Raw genomic sequence first — 20074 nt, 5'->3', positions numbered from 1 at the left:
ACGCCCGAGGACGGCCCCCTCCCTGGAGCAGGGACGCCCGGGGGCCCGCCCGGGGCTGCCCGGCCGTGAGCCCGGGGGTGGGGCCGCGGGCGGAAGGGGCGGGCCCTGCGGCTGTTGCTAGGCGACGGCCGCGCTGCGCTCAGGGGCTTCTCCTCAGGCGCCCCCGAGTACGGGTGCGCAGGTCGCCGCGAGAAGTGGGGGTCGGGGCAGGGCCCGCGGAATGGCGGGAGCGTCTGATGCGCGTGGGCCCTGGGACACGCGCGGGAGGGCCCGGCCCCGCAGCAGACCCCAACCCGGGACCCTTTGTCTCGTAAGCACCAGGGCCCAGCGGGGCGGGCGACACAAAGGGCGGGCGGGGAGGACTGCGCAGGCGCGGGCGCCGCGGGGGCTGCTGGGAGTGGTGGTCCCGCCGCGGCAGACGGGCTCGCATGCGCATGCGCCACCACTTCCGCTCCGCGGAGCCCGCCCCAGTCCGCCCCTCCCTCTGGTGGACGCAGGTTTCTAGTAGTAAGAACCGGCGAGGTCTCCGCGTTCGCCCCGCCTCCGCCCCACCCTGATTGGGCGGGCGATGTGGCGGAGCAGCTGGGTTGGCTGTCGAGGCTGCCAGTCGATCCCGGGCCCTACTTATGCTCCCGCGCGGCGGGCCCGAGGGAGTGAAGCAGTGAGCAGAGGGAGGCGGAGGCCGCGCCGGAGGAGCCCCGGTGCCGGCGGCCGGGCGGCGGGCGGGGCCGGCCGGACTCGGCAGGCCGCGCCCTCGCCTCCTCCGAGAGCGCCGCTCCCGGCCCAGGCCGCGCGACCCCCACCCCAGCCCCAGTGACAGACAAAGCCACACCCCCCGCGGGCCGGGCCGGTGAGGGGCGTGACGCGGCGGGGGCGGGGCCCGCGGGGGCTGGCGCGCATGCGCGCTGCGGGGGCCCGAATGTTTCCCAAGTGTTTGAAACTGGTATTTGGGTTTTCCACGTTGGACGAGCGCGCTGCGGCGGGCGGCGCGCGCCCCTTCCCGCCGCTCGCTCGGCCGCGGCCCCGGCCCCTGCCCGCCGCCGGGCTGCGCGCCCGCCCGCGCCGCTCCCCGGGCCCCGGCGGCGCGGGGCCGGCCGGAGGGGGGGCGCCGGCGGGCGGGAGCTTTGCATTTTGCAGCGCCGAGCTCCGAGGGGGCGGGGGCTGCAGGAAGCGGAAAGCCGCGCCGAGCCGCCGGGGACCCGCGGCCGAGCCATGTTGAGCCCTGCCAACGGGGAGCAGCTCCACCTGGCCAGCTATGTGGAGGACTACCTGGACTCCATCGAGTCGCTGCCGTTCGACCTGCAGCGGAACGTCTCGCTGATGCGGGAGATCGACGCCAAGTACCAGGGTACGCGCGGAGGGAGGGGCGGGGGCGGCCGCTGCACCCCGCCGCGACTCGCGGGCCCGGGTCCCGGCGAACAAAAGGTCCGGGCGCCGCGGCCACCAGGTCCCCGCGCCGGAGCCCGGGCGCGGCGCGGAGGGGGACGCGGCAGCCGGCGCTCTTTGTGGTGAGGGGCGAGGCGGGCCTGCGGGGGAGGGCGCGCGGGGGGCGCAGCCCGGGACGGAGGGCGCTGCCCGCCGGCCCCGCGGCGCCCCCTCCGCGCCCCGACCCGAGTGTTACATAAAGTCTGGGGTCGCCGCTGCTGGTCGGGCGCGCCGAGGGCTGGCGAGGGCCGCCGCGGCGGGTGGAGCTGGCGGGGGGCGCGGGGTGGGCGGGACGCTGGGCGCGGGGGCGCCCGGCCAGCCCGGCCCGGGGATGGGGGGGGTACGAGCTGGGGGTGCTTCCCTGCAGAGCCCGCTGGGGTCGGGACTGTTGGGGAAAGTTTCCTGCCGGGCCGTCGTGGGGACGCGGGTCGCGGCGGAGTTTACTCATGTTTACAGGGCTGCGCCGCGGGAAGCGGAAGAGGGCGGGCGCGCGGGAGGGGGGGGGTGGAATCTCGGCGCCCGCCGGGACCGGCAGCCACCCCCCGTGGGAAGGCGCCCCTGCGCTCTGCCCGGGAAGCCGCCTCGCAGCGACTTTTATAGGGGTCTCATTAGCATACTGAGAACGTCCCGCCCCCACCTCCCAGTGGTTGGCCGAGGCATCACCCATAGCATGTCCTTATCGGCCGGCCGCTGAGCTATTGGTTGCCGTGCCGGATGGGGGCGGGCGTTGCCCAGTGACTGGCACGGGCCTCTGCGTCCGCTACCTTTTTTCTCTGTTGTAGAGGGGCGGAGAGAAGGGAAGGGGTCGAGTTGATTTGAATGCCTTAGGGTCACCCGGCCTCCGGCCTCTGATTGGCCTTTGGCGCTGCTCGGGCGGGCCGTGTTTTCGGGCCCTGCGCTGTGATTGGCTTTCCGCCTGGCCACCGCCCTCCCGTCTGGATATCTCCATTGGTGCCGACTCGCGGGGAGGGCGGAGCTCCCGCTGGCCCCCTCCCCATTGGTCAGAGACCGGGCTCCTCCCCTCCGTGGGCCTGTCCCGGCTACTTCCGGCTGGAGTAATGGCGGCGCACGGGGGCTGGGCTGAGGCGGGCGGTCGTGCTGCAGGATGGCCCTGCAGCGCCCACCTGCTGGCTCCACTGGGGGGCAGCGTGAGTGACCCGCGAGCCTGGCCGAGTGGACTGAGCTGAGCAGTTGGCGAACTGGCCGGCGGGCACGGGCAGGTTTACGGCCCCCTCCCCACTCACACCCGCACACGCATGCACATGTAAGCACACGCACATGCACGCTCGCACGCTCACATACATGCACTCACACACAGTCAACATGTATGTTCACGCACCGACACTCTGCATTCAACCGTGCTCACACCCAGACTCATGTTTCTTACATTCATGGCCAGATGCACCACTCACACACACACACACACACACTTAGACATACACTCACACACGCACTCACAAGCAGCAATCATATACGTGCATCCATATGCTCACACGTACACTCACATTTCACTCACACACACTTTTACATTCATGCATGCACTTACACATACATTCACGCATGCACTCACAAACAGCACTCATACATCCATATGCTCATATACATACACTCACACATTCAGTCACACACACTTACACATTCAGTCATGCACTTACACATACACTCATACACTCACAAGCAGCACTCATATACGCGTATCCATATGCTCATATTTGTACACTCACACTCACTCACATATACTCACACATTTATACATTCATTCACGCACTCACAAACAGCATTCATATACTCACATCCATACGCTCATATATATACACACACATTCACTCACACACACACTTATTCATTCATACATGCACTTACACATATACTTATACACACACTCACAAACAGCATTCATATACTCACATCTATATACTCGTATATACGCGAACGCTCACATATTCACTCTGACATACACACACTCAAATTGCCTGTTTGGACACAGTAATTGCCTTATTTTAAGAGTCTGCTAAGGGTGCCAGGAGCAAAGCTGATACCATTCAATTTAATGATTAGACTTAAGGAAAATTAGCTCTGGGAACATGTGTTCATATGTTCTAATAAACCTTTAGCAAGACTTTACTTTCCTCATTTTAGTGGGTTGTTTAACTGCTTTCATTCCTGGAGAAATTGTCTGATTATGTTTTTTTATTTTTTTGGGGGGGGGGGCTGCGCCCAGCGATGCTCAGGGGTTACTCCTGGTGCTGCACTCAGGAATTACTCCTGATGGTTCTGGGGGAACCATATGGGGTGCTGGGATTGAACCCAGGCCAGCCATTTGCAAGGCAAGTGCCCTCCCTGCTGTACTATAGTTCCAGCCACTCTAATTGTGTTTGAAATTTATGTGCACTGTCTTCTGAGCTAAGAAAATTTAATTTTTTAGTTTTGGCCATACTCAGAGATGCTCAGTGGTTACCCTTGACTTGGGGATCAATCCTGGCTGTTTTGGGGGGACCCGCTGGGATGCCGGGAATTGAATCCAGGTCAACTGCGTGCAAGGCAAGTGCCCTCCCCACTGTACTATCTCTTTTGTCCCCAGAAGGTTTAATTTTTAATACTGAGGGTCTTTATTTTCTTTGCAGTGAATTGTTTTTGAAAAAATATTTAGATCTTGATCACTTCTAGGTTACCGTTTTAATCTGTATATGCAAAGTTTGGCACCTTAATTTTAAAGCGAGACCAGGTTACCTGGTGTATGGTCAGCCAGCCTCCAGGGAAATCGAGTAGTGGGAAACCGTGAGCCATGCTGAAACCTTTGTCATAGGAGCATTTTCTTCATTCTCTGATTATATTGGGGACATCAAAGAATAGAAAAGTTTATTATTAAGTTAAAATGGTGAAAATGGGGAGAAAGTCAGTAGGAAATAAAAGTTAAGGCACGAGGGGCTGGAACGATTCCCAGCACCCCATATGGTCCCCTGAGCACCGCCAGAAGCAATTCCTGAATGCATGAGCCAGGAGTAACCCCTGAGCATCGCCAGGTGTGACCCAAAAAGAAAGAAAAAAAAGTTAAGGCACGAGGGCCTTAGCAATAGTACAACGGGGAGGGCGTTTGTCTTGCTTGCGGCTGACCCGTGTTCGATATCCAGCGTCCCATATAGTCCCCTGAGCACTGCCAGGAGTAATTCCTGAGCACAAACCGAGGAGTAACCCCTGCTTGGAAAGGCACAAATACTAACTGAATTGGAACTTCCACCTACTTCCTGCCAGGGTACCCCGAGGGTCTGTCACTTGCACACAGACCCACAGAGAGCCTGGGGTGTACTTTCCACAGGAAAAGGAAAATTCTGGAATGGCCCCAGCTGCAAGATGTCTGTACTAGGAAGCCAGGATGGGCCCTTTCTGTCTTTTGCAAGGATCTGGGCGGTGAAGGGTGCTTCCCCAGGAGTCCAGGGTGATTGCTGCCAGTCCTCAGGCTGAAGGAGTGACTTGCTTGGCCTTGCAGGACCAGGTACCACCGGTGCCATCCAGGGTGCGGGGGACCATGAGGGGTCCCAGATGCTGCTTCAGCGCTGGCCGAGCATGGATGAATGCTTCTCTTCCCCCCTGCAGAGATCCTGAAGGACCTGGACGAGTACTACGAGAAGTTCAAGCGCGAGACAGACGGTGCGCTGAAGCGGCGGGCGCTGCACTGCATCCAGAGGGCTCTGATCCGCAGCCAGGAGCTGGGCGATGAGAAGATCCAGATCGTGAGCCAGATGGTGGAGCTGGTGGAGAACCGCACACGGCAGGTGGACAGCCACGTGGAGCTCTTCGAGGCGCACCCGGAGGTGGGCGACACCCCCGGCGGCGGCAAAGGCGGCCCCGAGAAGTCCAAGAGCGAGACGATAGCGCAGGCCGACAAGCCCAACAACAAGAGATCCCGGCGCCAGCGCAACCACGAGAACCGGGAGAATGCGGCCAGCAACCACGACCACGACGACCTGACCTCGGGGACGCCCAAGGAGAAGCGGGCGAAAGCGTCCAAGAAGAAGAAGCGCTCCAAGGCCAAGGCCGAGCGCGAGGCGTCGCCCGCCGACCTGCCCATCGACCCCAACGAGCCCACGTACTGCCTGTGCGACCAGGTGTCCTACGGGGAGATGATCGGCTGTGACAACGACGAGTGTCCCATTGAGTGGTTCCACTTCTCCTGCGTGGGGCTCAGCCACAAGCCTAAGGGCAAGTGGTACTGCCCCAAGTGCCGCGGGGAGAGCGAGAAGACCATGGACAAGGCCCTGGAGAAGTCCAAGAAGGAGCGGGCGTACAGCAGGTAGTGGGTGCTGCTGCCCGCGGGAGACGCCGGGCCCACGTTTGTGTGGAGCGGACGGCCTGTGCCTCTGCGGCCCAGAGACCACAGCGCAGGGTCGGAGTGAAACGCTCGAGTGGCCGAGACTGATTTTGGGGGGGGTGGGGGACGGGGCTGACTTGGGAACCTAACACATTCAGTGTAAAAAGAGAGATTTCATTTAGCTATTTTATTTTAATAAAAATAATGTTATTACTTTATGGGGGAAATTTTTTTGAATTAGCCAAGTTGCTAAGAATACAGTCCACAGCAAACTTACTTCTTGCTATAATGATGTCTATCCGTATAACAAATCTGATGAAAAGGTTCCAGTTTGAAGATTATTTTTTAAAGAAGTAAAGGCTTAACTTTTACATGACAGACATTTCATATCTGGGCCATTCCCTGAGGGCCATTTTTAAATGAATGGGCACATTTTTTTACGAATCCCAGCAGGTGGGGTCTGCCTCCCGCCCTGCGCTTTTGCCGTGTCCCCCCCACTGGGTGTGTAAATGTTGTGTCCTGTGGGTGGGGCGGCCGTGAGGCGTGTGTGCATGCTGCCGTGAGGCGTGTGGCGCTCGGCCTGCTGCGCTAGCAGTATTTCATTTTGACATTAGTAATTTTTAAATGTTTGTCTTAACAATGTGTACACCAGCAGCTTTGACAAAGCCTTAAGCAAGTTTTGTATTCTCGTCGTCACCTTCCCAGGCCATAGGTGATGCGGGGTCCCAGCAGGTGGGGGTCCCGGCGGCATCCCCTCTCGGTGGGGCTGAGCGCCCTGGGGACCGCCTGCTTCTCTGTGTGGCCCCTGAGTTCACTCGGAGTTCTTTGTTGTTAAACGGTTAAAAACCAATCAGAAAAAGAATCCTGTGACACATGAAAATGATGAAATTCAAATTTCCGTCTCCATAAATAAAGTTTTATTGCACACAGCGGTGCTCGTGGAGTTCTTTCGTGCAACTGCTCCCTGCCTGAGGAGGGCCTGCAAGCCTGTCAGCTTCGGGCTGTCTTGTGCCGTGGCCAGAGCCTCTCTCTGGTCTCACCTGTGGGCTCTGCAGACGCGGGAGACTGGGCACAGCACCCAGCGTCAGAGGCCTCCTGGCATGCGCGTATTAGGGCAGCCCAGTGCGTGGATATTTGGTCTCACTTCATTTAATACTTTTGAGAATTCGTACCAGACTGGACGCCCTAACTTAGCTGCAGTGGTGGCCACTGTGGGGCCCCAGCACCGAAACAATAAACAAACCCCCTGTTGGCAGTGAATTCCCTCTTGGGCAGTGTTCGGCGGGAAGTGTGGGTTGTCCTGGGGTTCGTGTCACGGTGTCGCCTGTCACAGCTCTGCTGCAGTGGCCATTTGCTTCCTGGGCAGAGCACGAACATGTAAGACTCACTCGTGAGTATTCTGCAGGATTTGCCTGTGCAGATCACTACAGGTTCATGCTGTTAAAGACTTACAGTCAGGAACAAGAAAATCAATGGATTTTGGTGTTTGTTTTTGGTTTTTTTTTTTTTGGGGGGGGGTCACACCTGGTGATGTACAGGAGTTACTCCTGGGTTTGCACTCAGGAGTTACTCCTGGCGGTGCTCAGGGGACCATATGGGATGCTGGGAATCGAACCCGGGTCGGCCGCGTGCAAGGCAAACGCCCTACCCGCTGGGCTATCTCTCCAGCCCCTGGTGTTTGTTTTTGATTTTTGCATTTTGGGCCATACTCCTGGCTCAAATCGTTCTGGTGGGCTTGGGGACCATGAGGGGTGTCAGGGATCAAACCTGGGTCTGTTGCATGCAACTTCCCCACTGCCCTCCCGCCCCCAATAACAGTAGTTTTAAAACTCTGCTCTGCATACACCTTTATCCTTAGCTAGTTTTTCATGCACTGTTTAGAGGTAGTGAGGATTCATTTGGAGTGGAGAGTGTATGGGGCTCATCTGTGAGCTCTGATTTGTCTCCTTTGTTAGGTGATAGCTGTGATGGGGGTTGTCACCTCATGGCTGTCCAAGTAAGATTGCCTTTTTGGTAGAGCTGGGAATCGAACCCAGGGCCTTGTGGGAGCAAGGCAAGAACTTTGCCCTCAGCTACTCCCCGAGCCTTTACTGCTGAGTTCAGTCCCTTCTTTGCAGACTTTTCTCTGGGGCTACATCCAGTGGTGCTGTGGATGTAGCCCTTAGACTGTGCTGGGATCCCTCTGGCAGTATTTGGGGTGTCACCCCGAGGTGTCAGGGTGCTTGAGGCCCACAGCCGGGTGCTCGCTCCCTGTCTCTGGTCTTTGGGGCTTTGGGCCTCATCCTGAGTAAGTCGCTTAAGTCCAGATCCAACTGTTTTTTTTCTCCTTTTTAAATTTTTTTTTAAAATTTTCTTAATTTTAAGAGTTCACAATGTTTGATTACATTCAGTATTCAAACACCAGACCCACCACTATTACACCTTCCCACCAGCAAATTCGGGATGTTTCCATCCCAAGCCCCAATCCCTCTCCCAAAACACAAACGAAAAGAATGTATTTTGTATTGTCTGTTATGAAGAACTGCTGAACATGCTTACAAAAAAGTGTTCATATAGGAAGCAGTGTGAAGATCGTTCTGTTTTGGCAGGAGCCATTAAAACATTTCATAGAATCTCACTAACATGTTAAAGTTTGGGTGATGTGAGCTTTGGTATATATGTCTGAAAAATGTGTATATATATGCTTATATATATTTTCCCTCTATGATTTGTTGCCTGCTGTCTGAACCCCATCAGATACGGTGTGGTAATCATGGAGAATGGGTAGGGAATGTCTTAGGATGTGTTGTGCAGTCCAGGAATGTGTTCACTCATGCGTGAGGCTCCGCCTGGGCGTATGGGGAGCTGCCTGGAGCGTGGCGGCGATTGGGTTGTGGAGGTCGGCTGCTGGGGCTGGGTCCCTTGGGGCGGGGAGGGCTCTCACCCGCCCCCCTCTGGGGCACCCTGGGTGAAAACAGCCTGGCGCGGAGTTCAGTGGCATGGTTCTGGGGGCCTCATTTTATGCTCCCTTCCAGGAGAAGCAGCCGTTTGATCTGGAGGGTGGCTGAGATTATCTGGCGCTGGCAAGGAGTGGCTTATGGGGGTGACCCCTGAGTCCCCCGGAGACTGGGGGAAATGGGCAGAGTCAGATCCAACTATTTTATTTTTTTTTTGCTTTTTGGGTCACACCCGGCAATGCTCAGGGGTTATTCCTGGCTCTGCACTCAGGAATTACTCCTGGCGGTGCTCAGGGGACCATATGGGGTGCTGGGAATCGAACTCAGTTCGGCCGTGTACAAGGCAAACACCCTACCCGCTGTGCTATTGCTCCAGCCCCCCAGCTATTGTTTTAAATTTCATTTATTTTTTGGGTCACGCCCGGCGATGCTTAGGGGCGATACTCCTGGCTCTGCACTCAGGAATTCTCCTGGCGGTGCTCGGAGGGGAGGGGTTCATCTGGAATGCGGGGGCCATGGCTGCGTACAAGGCAAACACCCTCTGACTTGTGCTATCGTTCTGGCCCCAGCTCCCATTATTTCCCCTATGGGGGGGGGGGGCGGGGAGAGTCCCACAGGCAGGAGCTTACCCTGTTTATGGCCCACCTGGGTCTGAAGCCCTGCGCCGCGTATTCACATACTCAGCATCGTGCGGCTCAGAAAGGAGGAGTGGAAAGGAGAGTGCAGTGGGCAGGGCGTTTAGCTGCGCATGGCCAGCCCTGCCTCCAGCCCTGGTGCCTCCCGATCCTCGAGCCACAGCAGGAGTGATCCCCAAATACACAACAGCTTTGGAGCATGGGGTGGAGTGGTATCTCGGTGGTCAGCGCCAGCCTCGCCTGTGAAGCCCCGGGGGCCGTCCCCGGCACCACGGAAACTGAGAAACTTGCAGGTAGGTTTTGTTGGGGTTTTCTGGGGGGGGGGGTGCAGTGGTGCTCCCTGCCAGGCTTGGGGATGTGCAGGGCCAGGGTGGGAACAGGGCTGGGCCGCCTGCAGGGGAGGACCAGAAGGGCCGCACCTCAGGCTCGGAGAAAGAATCTCTGGGCAGTGATTTGAACCTGAAGCCTCCCCTGCAGGCCTGAGAGCAGAGCGAGACCTGGGGTCTCCTCAAGGGGCCGTGCGCCTTTTTGCGCCATGATGCTCGCATTGACGAGGCCATGCGCTCTCGGGAGCACAGCGTCCATGGTCAGCGAACACTGGGCGCTTTCACAGAGGACCTGGTCTGCCACACCAGACATGAGGAGACGGCTGGTTCAGTTCACGGAGGCTCCAGAGAAGGCATTCGCAGTGGACAGTCCCCCTTGGACTGGCCACACATAGCAGACCCGGGGCTCTGGACATACTTGGAGGCTCAAGTGCCAGTGAAAAGGGCCGAAGAGGTGGTTCAAGGGTTAGTGCATGGGGGGAGGGGATGGGAGGTGGGAGGGATACTGGGATCAGTGGTGGTGGAAAATGGGCACTGGTGGAAGGATGGGTACTTGATCATTGTATAATTGAAACCCAAGCACAAAAATTTGTACGTCTACAACTGTACCTCGTGGTGTTTCACTAATAAAAATTTAAAAAATTGGGAGAACCAGCCTCTACCTCCCAGCTACATGGTCCCCGGGCACTGCCAGGTGTGGCCCCAAAACCCAAATAAATGAAAGAACAATCTAAAAAAAAAATAGTGATGGGGCTGGAGCAATAGCACAGTGGGTAGGGCGTTTGCCTTACACGCAGCCAACATGGCTGATCCAGGTTCGATTCCCAGCATCCCATATGGTCCCCCGAGCACCACCAGGAGTGATTCCTGAGTGCATGAGCCAGGAGTAACCCCTGAGCATCGCTGGGTGTGACCCAAAAATCAAGAAAAAGAAGTGTGTCTTCACTTGGTGTTTAGTATGGTTTTTGGTTTTTCAGACACACGCAGCGATGCTCAGGGCTGACTTCTGGCCTGTGCCCTGGGGTCGGTCCTGGCGGGCTTGGGGGACCGTATGAGGTGCCAGAAATGGATCCCAGGTTGGTCATGTACAAGACAAGTGCCCTTCACACTGTGCTGTCACTCTGGCCCAAAAGAGTCAATTGAAAAAAAAAAAAGAAAAAGTTAATTTTTTTTTTAAATTATTCATTCCAGTGTATAATTTGGGACAGGTTCTGAAGTCATATTTTGAAATCTACGGAAATATGACGGGAATTCCTGAAAATTGCATGCAGCCTACATTTCAATTCAGAACATACGAAATGCCAGTGAGGGGCTGGAACCATAACACAGCAGGTAGGACCCAAAAAGGAAAAAGGGAAAAAAAAATGCCAGGAAAGGGAGGAAACAGTCCGGTGAGGGGGTACTTGCTGTGAACTGTGCAACCCAGTTCAACCCCCAACACCTCGTGGTCCCTGAGCGCCACTAGGAGGGATGCCTGAGTGCAGAGCCAGGAGCAACCCTGCGGGTCATCAGGAAGAAGAAGGATGGTCCATGGAAAAGGGCCCCGGGGAAAGGGATAGACTCTGGGTGTTGGGTTGTGTTTTCGTAGCATTTCTGAGATCTTCTGGTATTCACTGAAACACAGTGAATGGTGGAGGGATTTGGAAGCTGTGCATGGCGCCCCACAGTGAGCAGTATTGTTAATCACAGTGTTTCAAATACCAGTTTTGATTTTGATTTTGTATATTTTTGATTTTGGAGCCCCTGTGGCACGCAGGACCCACTTCTGACAGCTCGGGACAGCTCCTGGTGGGACTTGGAACCGTGGGGGTGGGTTGGGCGGCTGGCTGTGTGCGAAGCCAAGTGCCCTACCTGCTGTACTATCTATCGTTCAGGACTCGCCAATTAAAAACAAAAAACTCTTTTGTCTTAGTTGGGGAGCCACACCTTGGCAGGCTGAGGGGACCCTTTGTGGGGCCGAGAATTGAACCCAGGTTGGCTGCATGCAAGGCAAGTGTCCTGTACCCTGTACGGTCACTCTAGCCCCTTGGAATAAATAGGAATGTTTATTTATTGGGGGTGGGAGCACACCCAGCGATGCTCAGGGCTTGCTCCAAGTTCTGCACTCAGGAATCACTCCTGGTGGTATTTGTGGGACCATATGGTGTGCCTTGGGTCGAACCCGGGTTGGCAAGCGCCCTCCCTGCTGTACTATTGTTCTAGCTCCTCAGATAAAACATTTTTTTAAAAGAAGATGAAAGTGCAGTGAGTTCCCAGGTCAGGGACAAGGTGACTGGGTGGGAGTGGGGTGGGCAGGTTTGACCTCTGGTCCCTCAGGCCCTGGGCCCTGGCAGCTCAGGCCTCTGGACGGGGCCTGGCGAGCGGAGTCCTTTAGCCAGAAGCTTCTTCAGGATTTCATTGGTGAAACTTTGCCAACATTCACTTGTTCACTTACTTTGGCTGCGGTGGTAGTTCAGGCAGCCCAGAGGCCCAGCACCACCGGGTGGGTGAAGAGGCCGAGGCTACTCCCAGGGGAGAACCCAGCCACTGGGAGGGGGGAGGCGGGGAGCAGCCCTGGGCTATCTCAGAAGGGGCTGCCCCAGCGCACTGCTGCCTGGCTGTGGTGACTCTCATCTGGAAAAGGGCAGTGAAGCTGGGCAGGGGGCTTGAGCCTCCAGCTGCTGGGTCATCTCCTGGTAGGTCACTCTCCGAGACATCCGGTAAACTGAGATACGAAGTCACTGGAAGCGTTTCTGTGGATCAGGATGGTGGGACCACTGAGAGGCAGAGAGCTGCTGCCTGGACACACACATACACTAAGAGCCACGGAGAGCCACTGCCTGGACATACACGCACCGAGAGCCACGGAGAGCCGTTGCCTGGATACACACACACGTTGCCTGGACACACACACACATGTTGCCTGGACACACACACACCAGGAGAACCACGGAAAGCCGCTGTCTGGACATACACACCGAGAACCACAGAGGGCCACTTCCTGGATATATACACACTGAAGTCATGGAGAGTTGCTGCCTGTGCACACAACTGAGAGCCATGGAGAGCCATCGCCTGGGCATTCACACATCGAGAGCCATGGAGAGCTGCTACCTGGACACACACACACCAAGAGCCACAGAGAGCCTCTGCGTGGACACATGCCAAAAGCCACGGAGAGCTGCTGCCTGGACACACACACTGAGAGACACAGAGAGCCACTGCCTGGGCATACACACACACTGAGAACCATGAAGAGTCACTACCTGGTCATACACACACTGAGAGGCATGGAGAGCCACTACCTGGAGACACGCTGAGAGCCATAGAGATTCAACTGCGTGGACACACACACACACACACACACACACACACACACACACACACTGAAGCCACGGAGAGCCGCTGCATGGAGACACATACACTGAGAGCCATGGAGGGCCACTGCCTGGACATACACACACACACACACACACACACACACACACACACAGCCATGGAGAGCCACTGCCTAGACACACAGAGCCACAGTGAGCCACTGCCTAAGCACACACAGACACTGAGAGCCATGGAAGGCCAATGCCTGTTCACACACTGAGAGCCACGGAGAGTACGGATGGCTATTCCCGGATGGCACAGACATGAAGCGAAGGTCCGAGGGCAGGAGAGTTCACTCTTAGTCACCCCAGCCACAGCCACTGAGATTGGCCACCTGGACCCAAGGAGGTTCGTCCCTCCGTGCTGGAGTAAAGTTCCACATTGTCCACGTGCGTGGAGGGGCGGTGTGTCTGTGTGTGTGAATGTATGAGTCTGTGAGGTGTGTGCTGTCCCTGTGTGTGGGATCTGCGTAGGGGGGTGTGATTGTGTATGTGCATGTGTGTTTGTGTGATGTCAGTTTGTCCCTGCTTTTGGCAGCGCTGTCCAGACACCAGCCCTTGTCCATGTGTGCCGTGCCGGGCTCTGGCGTGTCTGGGGCGGGGCCAGGGTGCTGTGACTCCGTCTCTGGTCTGCATGTATGTGAGAAAGGAATGAAAGTGGTGATGTGGGCAGAAGTGAACCCAAACCCTGGGGGTCAGTACTGGGGGCGGCCTCCATGACAGCGGCCCCCTGGCTTTTGCAAGTGGAAGATCCCGCAAGTACCTTTAAAAATTGCAAACCTGAGGGGCTGGAGCAATAGCACAGCGGCTAGGGCATTTGCCTTGCATGCAGCCGAACTAGGTTCGATTCCCAGCATCCCATATGGTCCCCTGAGCACTGCCAGGGGTGATTCCTGAGTGCAGAACCAGGAGTAGCCCCTATGCATCTCCAGGTGTGACCCAAAAAGAAAAAAAAATTGCAAACCTGAGTCTCTGAGCCTGGGGTTTCGGGAGGGAGGGAGGAGGGTGGAGAGGGAGGATGGGTCGAGGTGCTCCGTGGCATTTGGGGGCTCCCGGCCCCCCGGAGCCTTGCCTATGCTGCCCAACGCACGGACCCCACACGAAGCGCCTGGGACTGTCCCGAGTCCCTCGCTCCAGTGCCGGTGGCTGTGGGAGGCGGGAAGGGGCGTGATTCAGTGCAGTCTCCCGCCACGCAGCGGGGCCGCCTGGACTCAAGCTGTGGGTGCAGGAAGGTGGGGTGCGGCCTCACAGGCCAGGGTCATTCGCAAAGGAACATCAGGGGGGCACGGACGGGAAATGCTGAGGAGGGGAGTCACCGAGGCCACCACGAGCACATTACGGGTGTGGCACACACGTGCGCCCTGCTTTGTCCCGTGGTCGCCTGCACCTCTGCGACCCCCACGCGCAGGGCTGGTGCTTGTGGTTTCCCGGGAGCGTCGCGAGCATCCGCGGCCTCTGCCCGTCCCGGCTGTGTGGCCATGTGACCCTTCCGGCTTCCCGAGTCTGTGTTGCGCCCGTTGACGTCTCGCCAGGCCTCCCTTGGCTCCCACGTGCCCAGTTGGACCTGGCAGTGCTGCCCAGCAGCTCCAGGCTAGCCACAGCCGCTGCTTCAAACCACAGAGTCCGCGCCCGCCCCTGCCCACCACCTACCTTCCGCAGCGTGGCCCTTTCAGCACACAGGGCATTCGGGTTCCTCTGAAGGGTCTCGGTCTCGGTGAACATCCCACGTGGTCCCTTCATCACTCTCTCCCCTTCCTCCATCCCTTGTGTGTCCTTGAGCTCCTCAGCACCAGCCGCTTCAGCCTTGGCGGGCAGATCTGCCTCTTTGTCTCTGGAGTTTACTGACTTCATGGGGTTTGTTTGGGGACTATAACCGGTGATGCTCAGGGCTGACTCCTGGCTCCTTTTCAGGGCTCATTCTGTGCTCAGGGCTCATTCCTCAGCTGGCTCTGTGCTCAGGGCTGGCTCCCGGCTCTGTGCTCAGGGCTCACTCCTGGCTCCATGTTCAGGACTGACTCCGGCTCTGTGCTCGGAGCTGACTCCTGTCTCTGTGCTCAGGGCTCACTCCTGGCTCTGTGCTTAGGGCTCATTCCTGGTTCTGTGCTCAGGGATCACTCCTGGCTCTGTGCTCGGGGCTGACTCCCGGCTCTGTGCTCAGGGCTCATTCCCGGTTCTGTGCCCAGGGCTGACTCCCGGCTCTGTGCTTGGAGCTGACTCCTGTCTCTCTGCTCAGGGCTCACTCCTGGCACTGTGCTTGGTGATCACTCCTGGCTCCATGCTCAGGGCTGACTCCTGGCTCTGTGCTCAGGGCTCACTCCCAGCTCTGTGCTTGGAGCTGACTCCTGGCTCTGTGCTCAGGGCTGACTCCTGGCTCTGCTCAGGGCTGACTCCTGGCTCTGTGCTCTGTGCTCACTCCCAGCTCTGTGCTCAGGGATTACTCCTCAGTGCTTAGGGCTCATTCCTGGCTCTGTGCTCGAGGATCACTCCTGGCTCTGTACTCAGGGCTGACTCCCAGCTCTGTGCTCAGGGCTTACTCCTGGCTCTGTGCTCTGTGCTTACTCCCGGCTCTGTGCTCAGGGCTCACTCCTGCTGGCTCAGGCACCCTCTCCAGTGCCCAAGCCCGCTGTGTGCCCGTGGTGTCTTCCCCTCTGTCCTGTCACTCACTTTCCTGTGGTTCCTGCCCACAGTCCTGAGATTTACCCTAAGTTCGTCCTTCCTACTGCCTCAGACCCGCCAGGGCCTCAGGACCCTGTGTTTCTCTTTCACACAAACCCGACAGCCCTTTTGGCTTTCCTTGGAGCAACCTTGGGGAAACTGAGCAAAGGGACAAAGGAAGCTAGGAAGCTGCAGGGGGGAGAGCCCACCTGCCCCATGTGCCTTCCTGGATTCGCAATCTCAGGAACAAGCCCGGGTGTGGGGGGGTGGGAAACAGCCAAGGTGCAACCCCCCACTCCGTACGGGGCCAGATGGCCATTGAGATACAGAATTCCGGCCTGCCGAGAGGCCCCACCTGGAGCAAAGGCGGCTGCTGAGGTCGGGGGAGCCTCAGCCCTTGGGATCTTCCATCCCGTCGCTTCCCCTTTTGGCTGCACCTGCGGCTTCTCCTGGCTGACTGCGCTCAGAGATCACTTGGGGTGGGGAATGCCGAGATGGGGATCGAGCCCTCGAACCAGGAGCAGCTGCCTGCAGGCACACACCCTCCCCTGAACATGCTTGTGCTCCTTCCCTGCTCGTCTCCCGGCAGGTGAGAGACGTCGGTGAGGTTGGGACTTGACTTTCTCACCCAGGGCAGCTCCTCGTGAAGTGGAGCAGGGCCAGGTCCACCTGTGTGGGCACAGCAGGTGGACCCGGCGGCTGGGCGCTGGGTGCCGGGGCAGCTGGGGGTGGCAGAATTGGCCTCTGCAGGTGCGTTCCCTCCAGAGCCCCAAGGGGGGACCTGCGGGCGGCCACAAAGCCCACCCATGGACGGGGTGTCCCAGTGGGCCTCAGGGCTGGCTCCGGCTGGGCTGGCTGGGTCGCAGGAACCCACCTGCCTGCTGTCCTGCTGCTGGCATGGAAGTGCATTCCTCCTGCCCAGTGGGGGTCTCGAGAGTCGCGTGAAATATTTTCAGACAAAACTTGGAAGACTGGGAGTTCACTGTCCAGTTCCTGTGGTGGCGCAGCCCGCAGGAGGAGCTGATGCAGGGCCAGGAGCCAGTCTCGGGCACCACCGTCAGCTCAGTGTCCAGTTAAGCACTGAGGGGCCCCTGCTCCCCCCCTGGTGTCCAGGTTCTGCTTTCCCCTGTGGACACCACTCGTCCCGCCCCCACGGGAAGCCATACTCTTATGGCCATTTGTCTGTTGTATCTTAATTGCAGCAGAGGCTGGAAAACGGCCCAGAAGCTCCCATCAGCGTTTCTAATTCTGCGGGACGGAGTTCGGAGTCACCGCTTGCTCCGGGCCTGCAGCCCCTTCCCTTCCCCCGTTCCTCTCTCCCTCTACCAGAGGACTCTTTTTTGTTTTGGGGCCACACCCAGGGGACTACTCCTGGCTCTGTGCTCAGAGGCCACTCCTGGCAGGGCTCCAGGGACCATCGGGGTGTCAGATCAAACCCTGGCTAGCCGCTGCAAGGCAGAAACCCTCCCCGCTGTGCTATCTCTGGGCCCAGGAGGAAGGAAAATGCTCTTGGAATAACCGGACAGGGGCTGGAGCCATAGGAGGGCTTTTGCCTTGCACGCAGCCAACCTGAGTTCTGTCCCCGGCACCCCATATGGTCCCCTGAGCACTGCTGGGAAGTAATTCCTGAGTGCAGAGCCAGGAGGAAACCTAAGCATCGCCGGGTGTGACTAAAAAGAAAAAAACAAACCCTCGGACAGCAAATGGGCAAGCATCTGTTGCTGCTCCGGGTAACATGTGAGGTCACATGTGTGCCCCTGGCAGACGCTGTTTGTTCTCTGCTGCATTTTATCACCCAGTGCCCAGCAGCTAACAGATGTGTGTAAACGGTACTGCTGGTCTGTAGGAGCAGGTCACCGACCTGGAAACACGGAGTTTACTGGCTGCACCGAAAGAAGAACTGTTTACGTTCGGGGTCTGGAGTGATAGTATAGTGGGGAGGGCACTTGCCCGCGGACGACCGGGGTTCGATCCCGGGCATCCCACAGGGTCCCCCAAGCACCGCCAGGAGTGATTCCTGAGTGCAGAGCCAGGAGGAACCCCTGAGCATTGCCGGGTGTGACCCAGAAGCCAAAGAAAAAGAAATTAAAAAAAAAAAAACGCAAAAGCGTTTACATTAACGGTGGATATTGGAAAAAAGAGTAACAAGATTCAAAAAAGGCAACTCTTGATTGTTGTTTGCCTTTGATTCTCCGAGGAAATTTGTACAAGTTTGTCAGTGAGTAAGGCTGGGTCCCAGAGGGACAGACCTAAGATGCAAACTAAAACCGGCAGCCGTGCTGGACGCTGGACACAGGTCAAGCGGGTGACTATCGGGAGCCTGTGGGGGCCTCCAGGCTGCCAATGCCGTTACACTGAACAAGCGCCAAGAACAGAGGATGGATAAGGAAACGGAGCATCTACCCCGACGGGGCACTACGCAGCGGTTAGGAAAATGAAGTCCTGAGACTCGCCTGCATGTGGACGGGCACGGGGAGCATCACGCGGAGTGAATGGCCCAGGGGGGAGGACAGACGTGGAGTGGCCACTCACTTGCGGGATATAAACAAAACCAACATAGGGAGTGAATAAGACCCAAGGCAGTAGTAGCTGGGCCAGGAGAACTGCTCCCCGGTTGGAAGCTGCCATAGGCTGCGGGGGAGAGGGCAGTGAGACAGAGAAGGGACCCGGGTGACAGTGAGAGCTGGAGGTGGTCACTCTGGACAAGGACTGATGCTGGAGGAGGTGAGGGGTAAACGGGATGACCTTTCAGTGACAGTACTGCAAGCCACAGTGCCTGAAAGGGGGGGGGGGTGAGGGAGAGAGGGGAGATGGGGAGAGAAAGGGGAGAAAGAGAGAGGGAGAGAGGGAGGGGGAGGGAAAGTGCTTCCCAGAGGCAGGCAGGGTGGGGTGACAGCGGAACCCTGGGGACAGGGTGGCGGCAGGTGCTGGACACTGCCTGCTCAGCCCCCAGCTGTGTGTCTTCCGGAGTTGGACCTAAGGTCCAGGCACTTAGGCTGAATCTCGACAGTTTCACCCTTACCTGGGTGGGGGCCACACCGGCCGTGTTCAGGGGTCGCTCCTGGGGCTTGGGCAACCCTGTGGGATGCCGGGGGTGGGTCAGCTCCTGGTCAGCCGCCAGGCACGCGTCCTCCCGGCTGTGCCCTCGCTCATTCTTAGGATGGAAATTCCATCAGACGCTTCAGGAAGGCGCGGGGAGGCCGTGAGTGGACGTTGTCCGTCCCTCTGGCCAAAGCAGATCTGGGCTGCACTGCCGCCCCCTGCTGGCGCCTGGGAGCACTTCCAGGGTTCCTGGAGTGGGGCAGGGGGCTGGAGGGCCCGAGCCAGGGGGAGGCTCCTACTGAGGGTCTCCATAGTTCATGAGCACATGTTCTAACTCCGTTTACATTGTTTGTGGGGCCACGGCCAGGGTGCTCAGGGCTCACTCATGGTGGTCTCGGGGGACCTCATGGGATGCCAGGGCTCAAACCTGGCTGGCTGTGTGTGAGGCCTCGCTAGTGCCATGGCTGACTCAGTTCCGTCCTTTCCTTTGTTCTACTTCAGCCCCCCCCCCCGGGGGGGGGGTTTCAGTGCTTGCTCACACCTCCACACCCTGCGGGCTTGCCACTCTGGGGCCCGACTCCCAGCGTTTCTTTTCCTGCTTTCCTCGTTGCATGTGTGGCCAGCAGCAGTGCTGGTACTGGGTACTCATCAGAGCTGCCCCAGGCCGCTACCCGCCAGGGCTCTTCTGAAAGGGATTCTGCCGGCTTCTCTCTGAGCTTGACAGAAGACCGTCTCCTTTCTGACCCTCCGAAACACTCAGGTACGATCTGTGACGTGTGACTGTGCATCCAGAGGCTATGGGGACACTGCCCACTGTCCTGCCTCACCCCTCCCTCGCCTGAACCATGGCACATGCGATTGCACACGTGTGCACGTTCCCCGCGGCACCCCTCGACACAAGCCCAGCTGGAGCACTGCAGGGAGGGCATCACACTGGTGCTGGGAACAAGCGGGTCCTTGGTCCTCCCTGCAGACCTGGGGGCCATTGGCAGGGAGGGCATCTGCCCTGCACCAGGCTGAGTGGGCTTGACCTTGGCCACTGGAGGGGCCCCAAGCACTGCTGGGAGTTGAGCGAGGACCACCAACCCCAGAGCCACTGGGGTGAAACTGCCGCAGGCCTGAGGGAGGCTGGGAAGGCCGAGGTCTTGGGACCCGCCCTGCCTGAAAGAACAGCACGGCAGCAGTAAGCACGAGCCTTTATTCGATCTGGAAAGGGGCTGAGGGGCATCCATCTGCTCATTGAACAGTTTCAAATCTTCACCAATTTTTATTACAAAAAATCAGAAGAGTAAAAATTCATGACTATATTTGCACAGTGAAATCACTAGTTACTAAACAAAGCTAATCTCTAGAAAACCATAAATGTAGCCGTTTTATTCAGAGATTCAAA

At 57.9% G+C, this 20074-nt stretch overlaps 1 protein-coding gene across 1 annotated transcript; it reads left to right on the top strand.

Moving 5' to 3' along the window:
• The first annotated feature begins 1073 nt into the window (after positions 1 to 1073).
• Positions 1074 to 5802, top strand: ING1 (inhibitor of growth family member 1). Its single transcript, XM_056109775.1, has 2 exons — positions 1074 to 1348; positions 5020 to 5802. The coding sequence occupies exons 1-2, from the start codon at positions 1213 to 1215 to the stop codon at positions 5718 to 5720; spliced, it is 837 nt and encodes a 278-aa protein (XP_055965750.1). The 5' UTR covers positions 1074 to 1212; the 3' UTR covers positions 5721 to 5802.
• Positions 5803 to 20074: the final 14272 nt, after the last annotated feature.

Source organism: Sorex fumeus, unplaced genomic scaffold (assembly GCF_029834395.1).
Source record: "Sorex fumeus unplaced genomic scaffold, SorFum_2.1 ptg000008l, whole genome shotgun sequence".
Taxonomy (NCBI): Eukaryota; Metazoa; Chordata; class Mammalia; order Eulipotyphla; family Soricidae; genus Sorex; species Sorex fumeus.
This window is presented reverse-complemented; position numbering and strand designations above follow the sequence as displayed.

Coding starts and splice junctions, on each gene's coding strand:
- ING1 (XM_056109775.1), top strand. CDS start 1,213: ATGTTGAGCCCTGCCAACGGGGAGCAGCTCCACCTGGCCAGCTATGTG. Junction 1,349..5,019: donor GATCGACGCCAAGTACCAGG/GTACGCGCGGAG, acceptor TCCCCCCTGCAG/AGATCCTGAAGGACCTGGAC.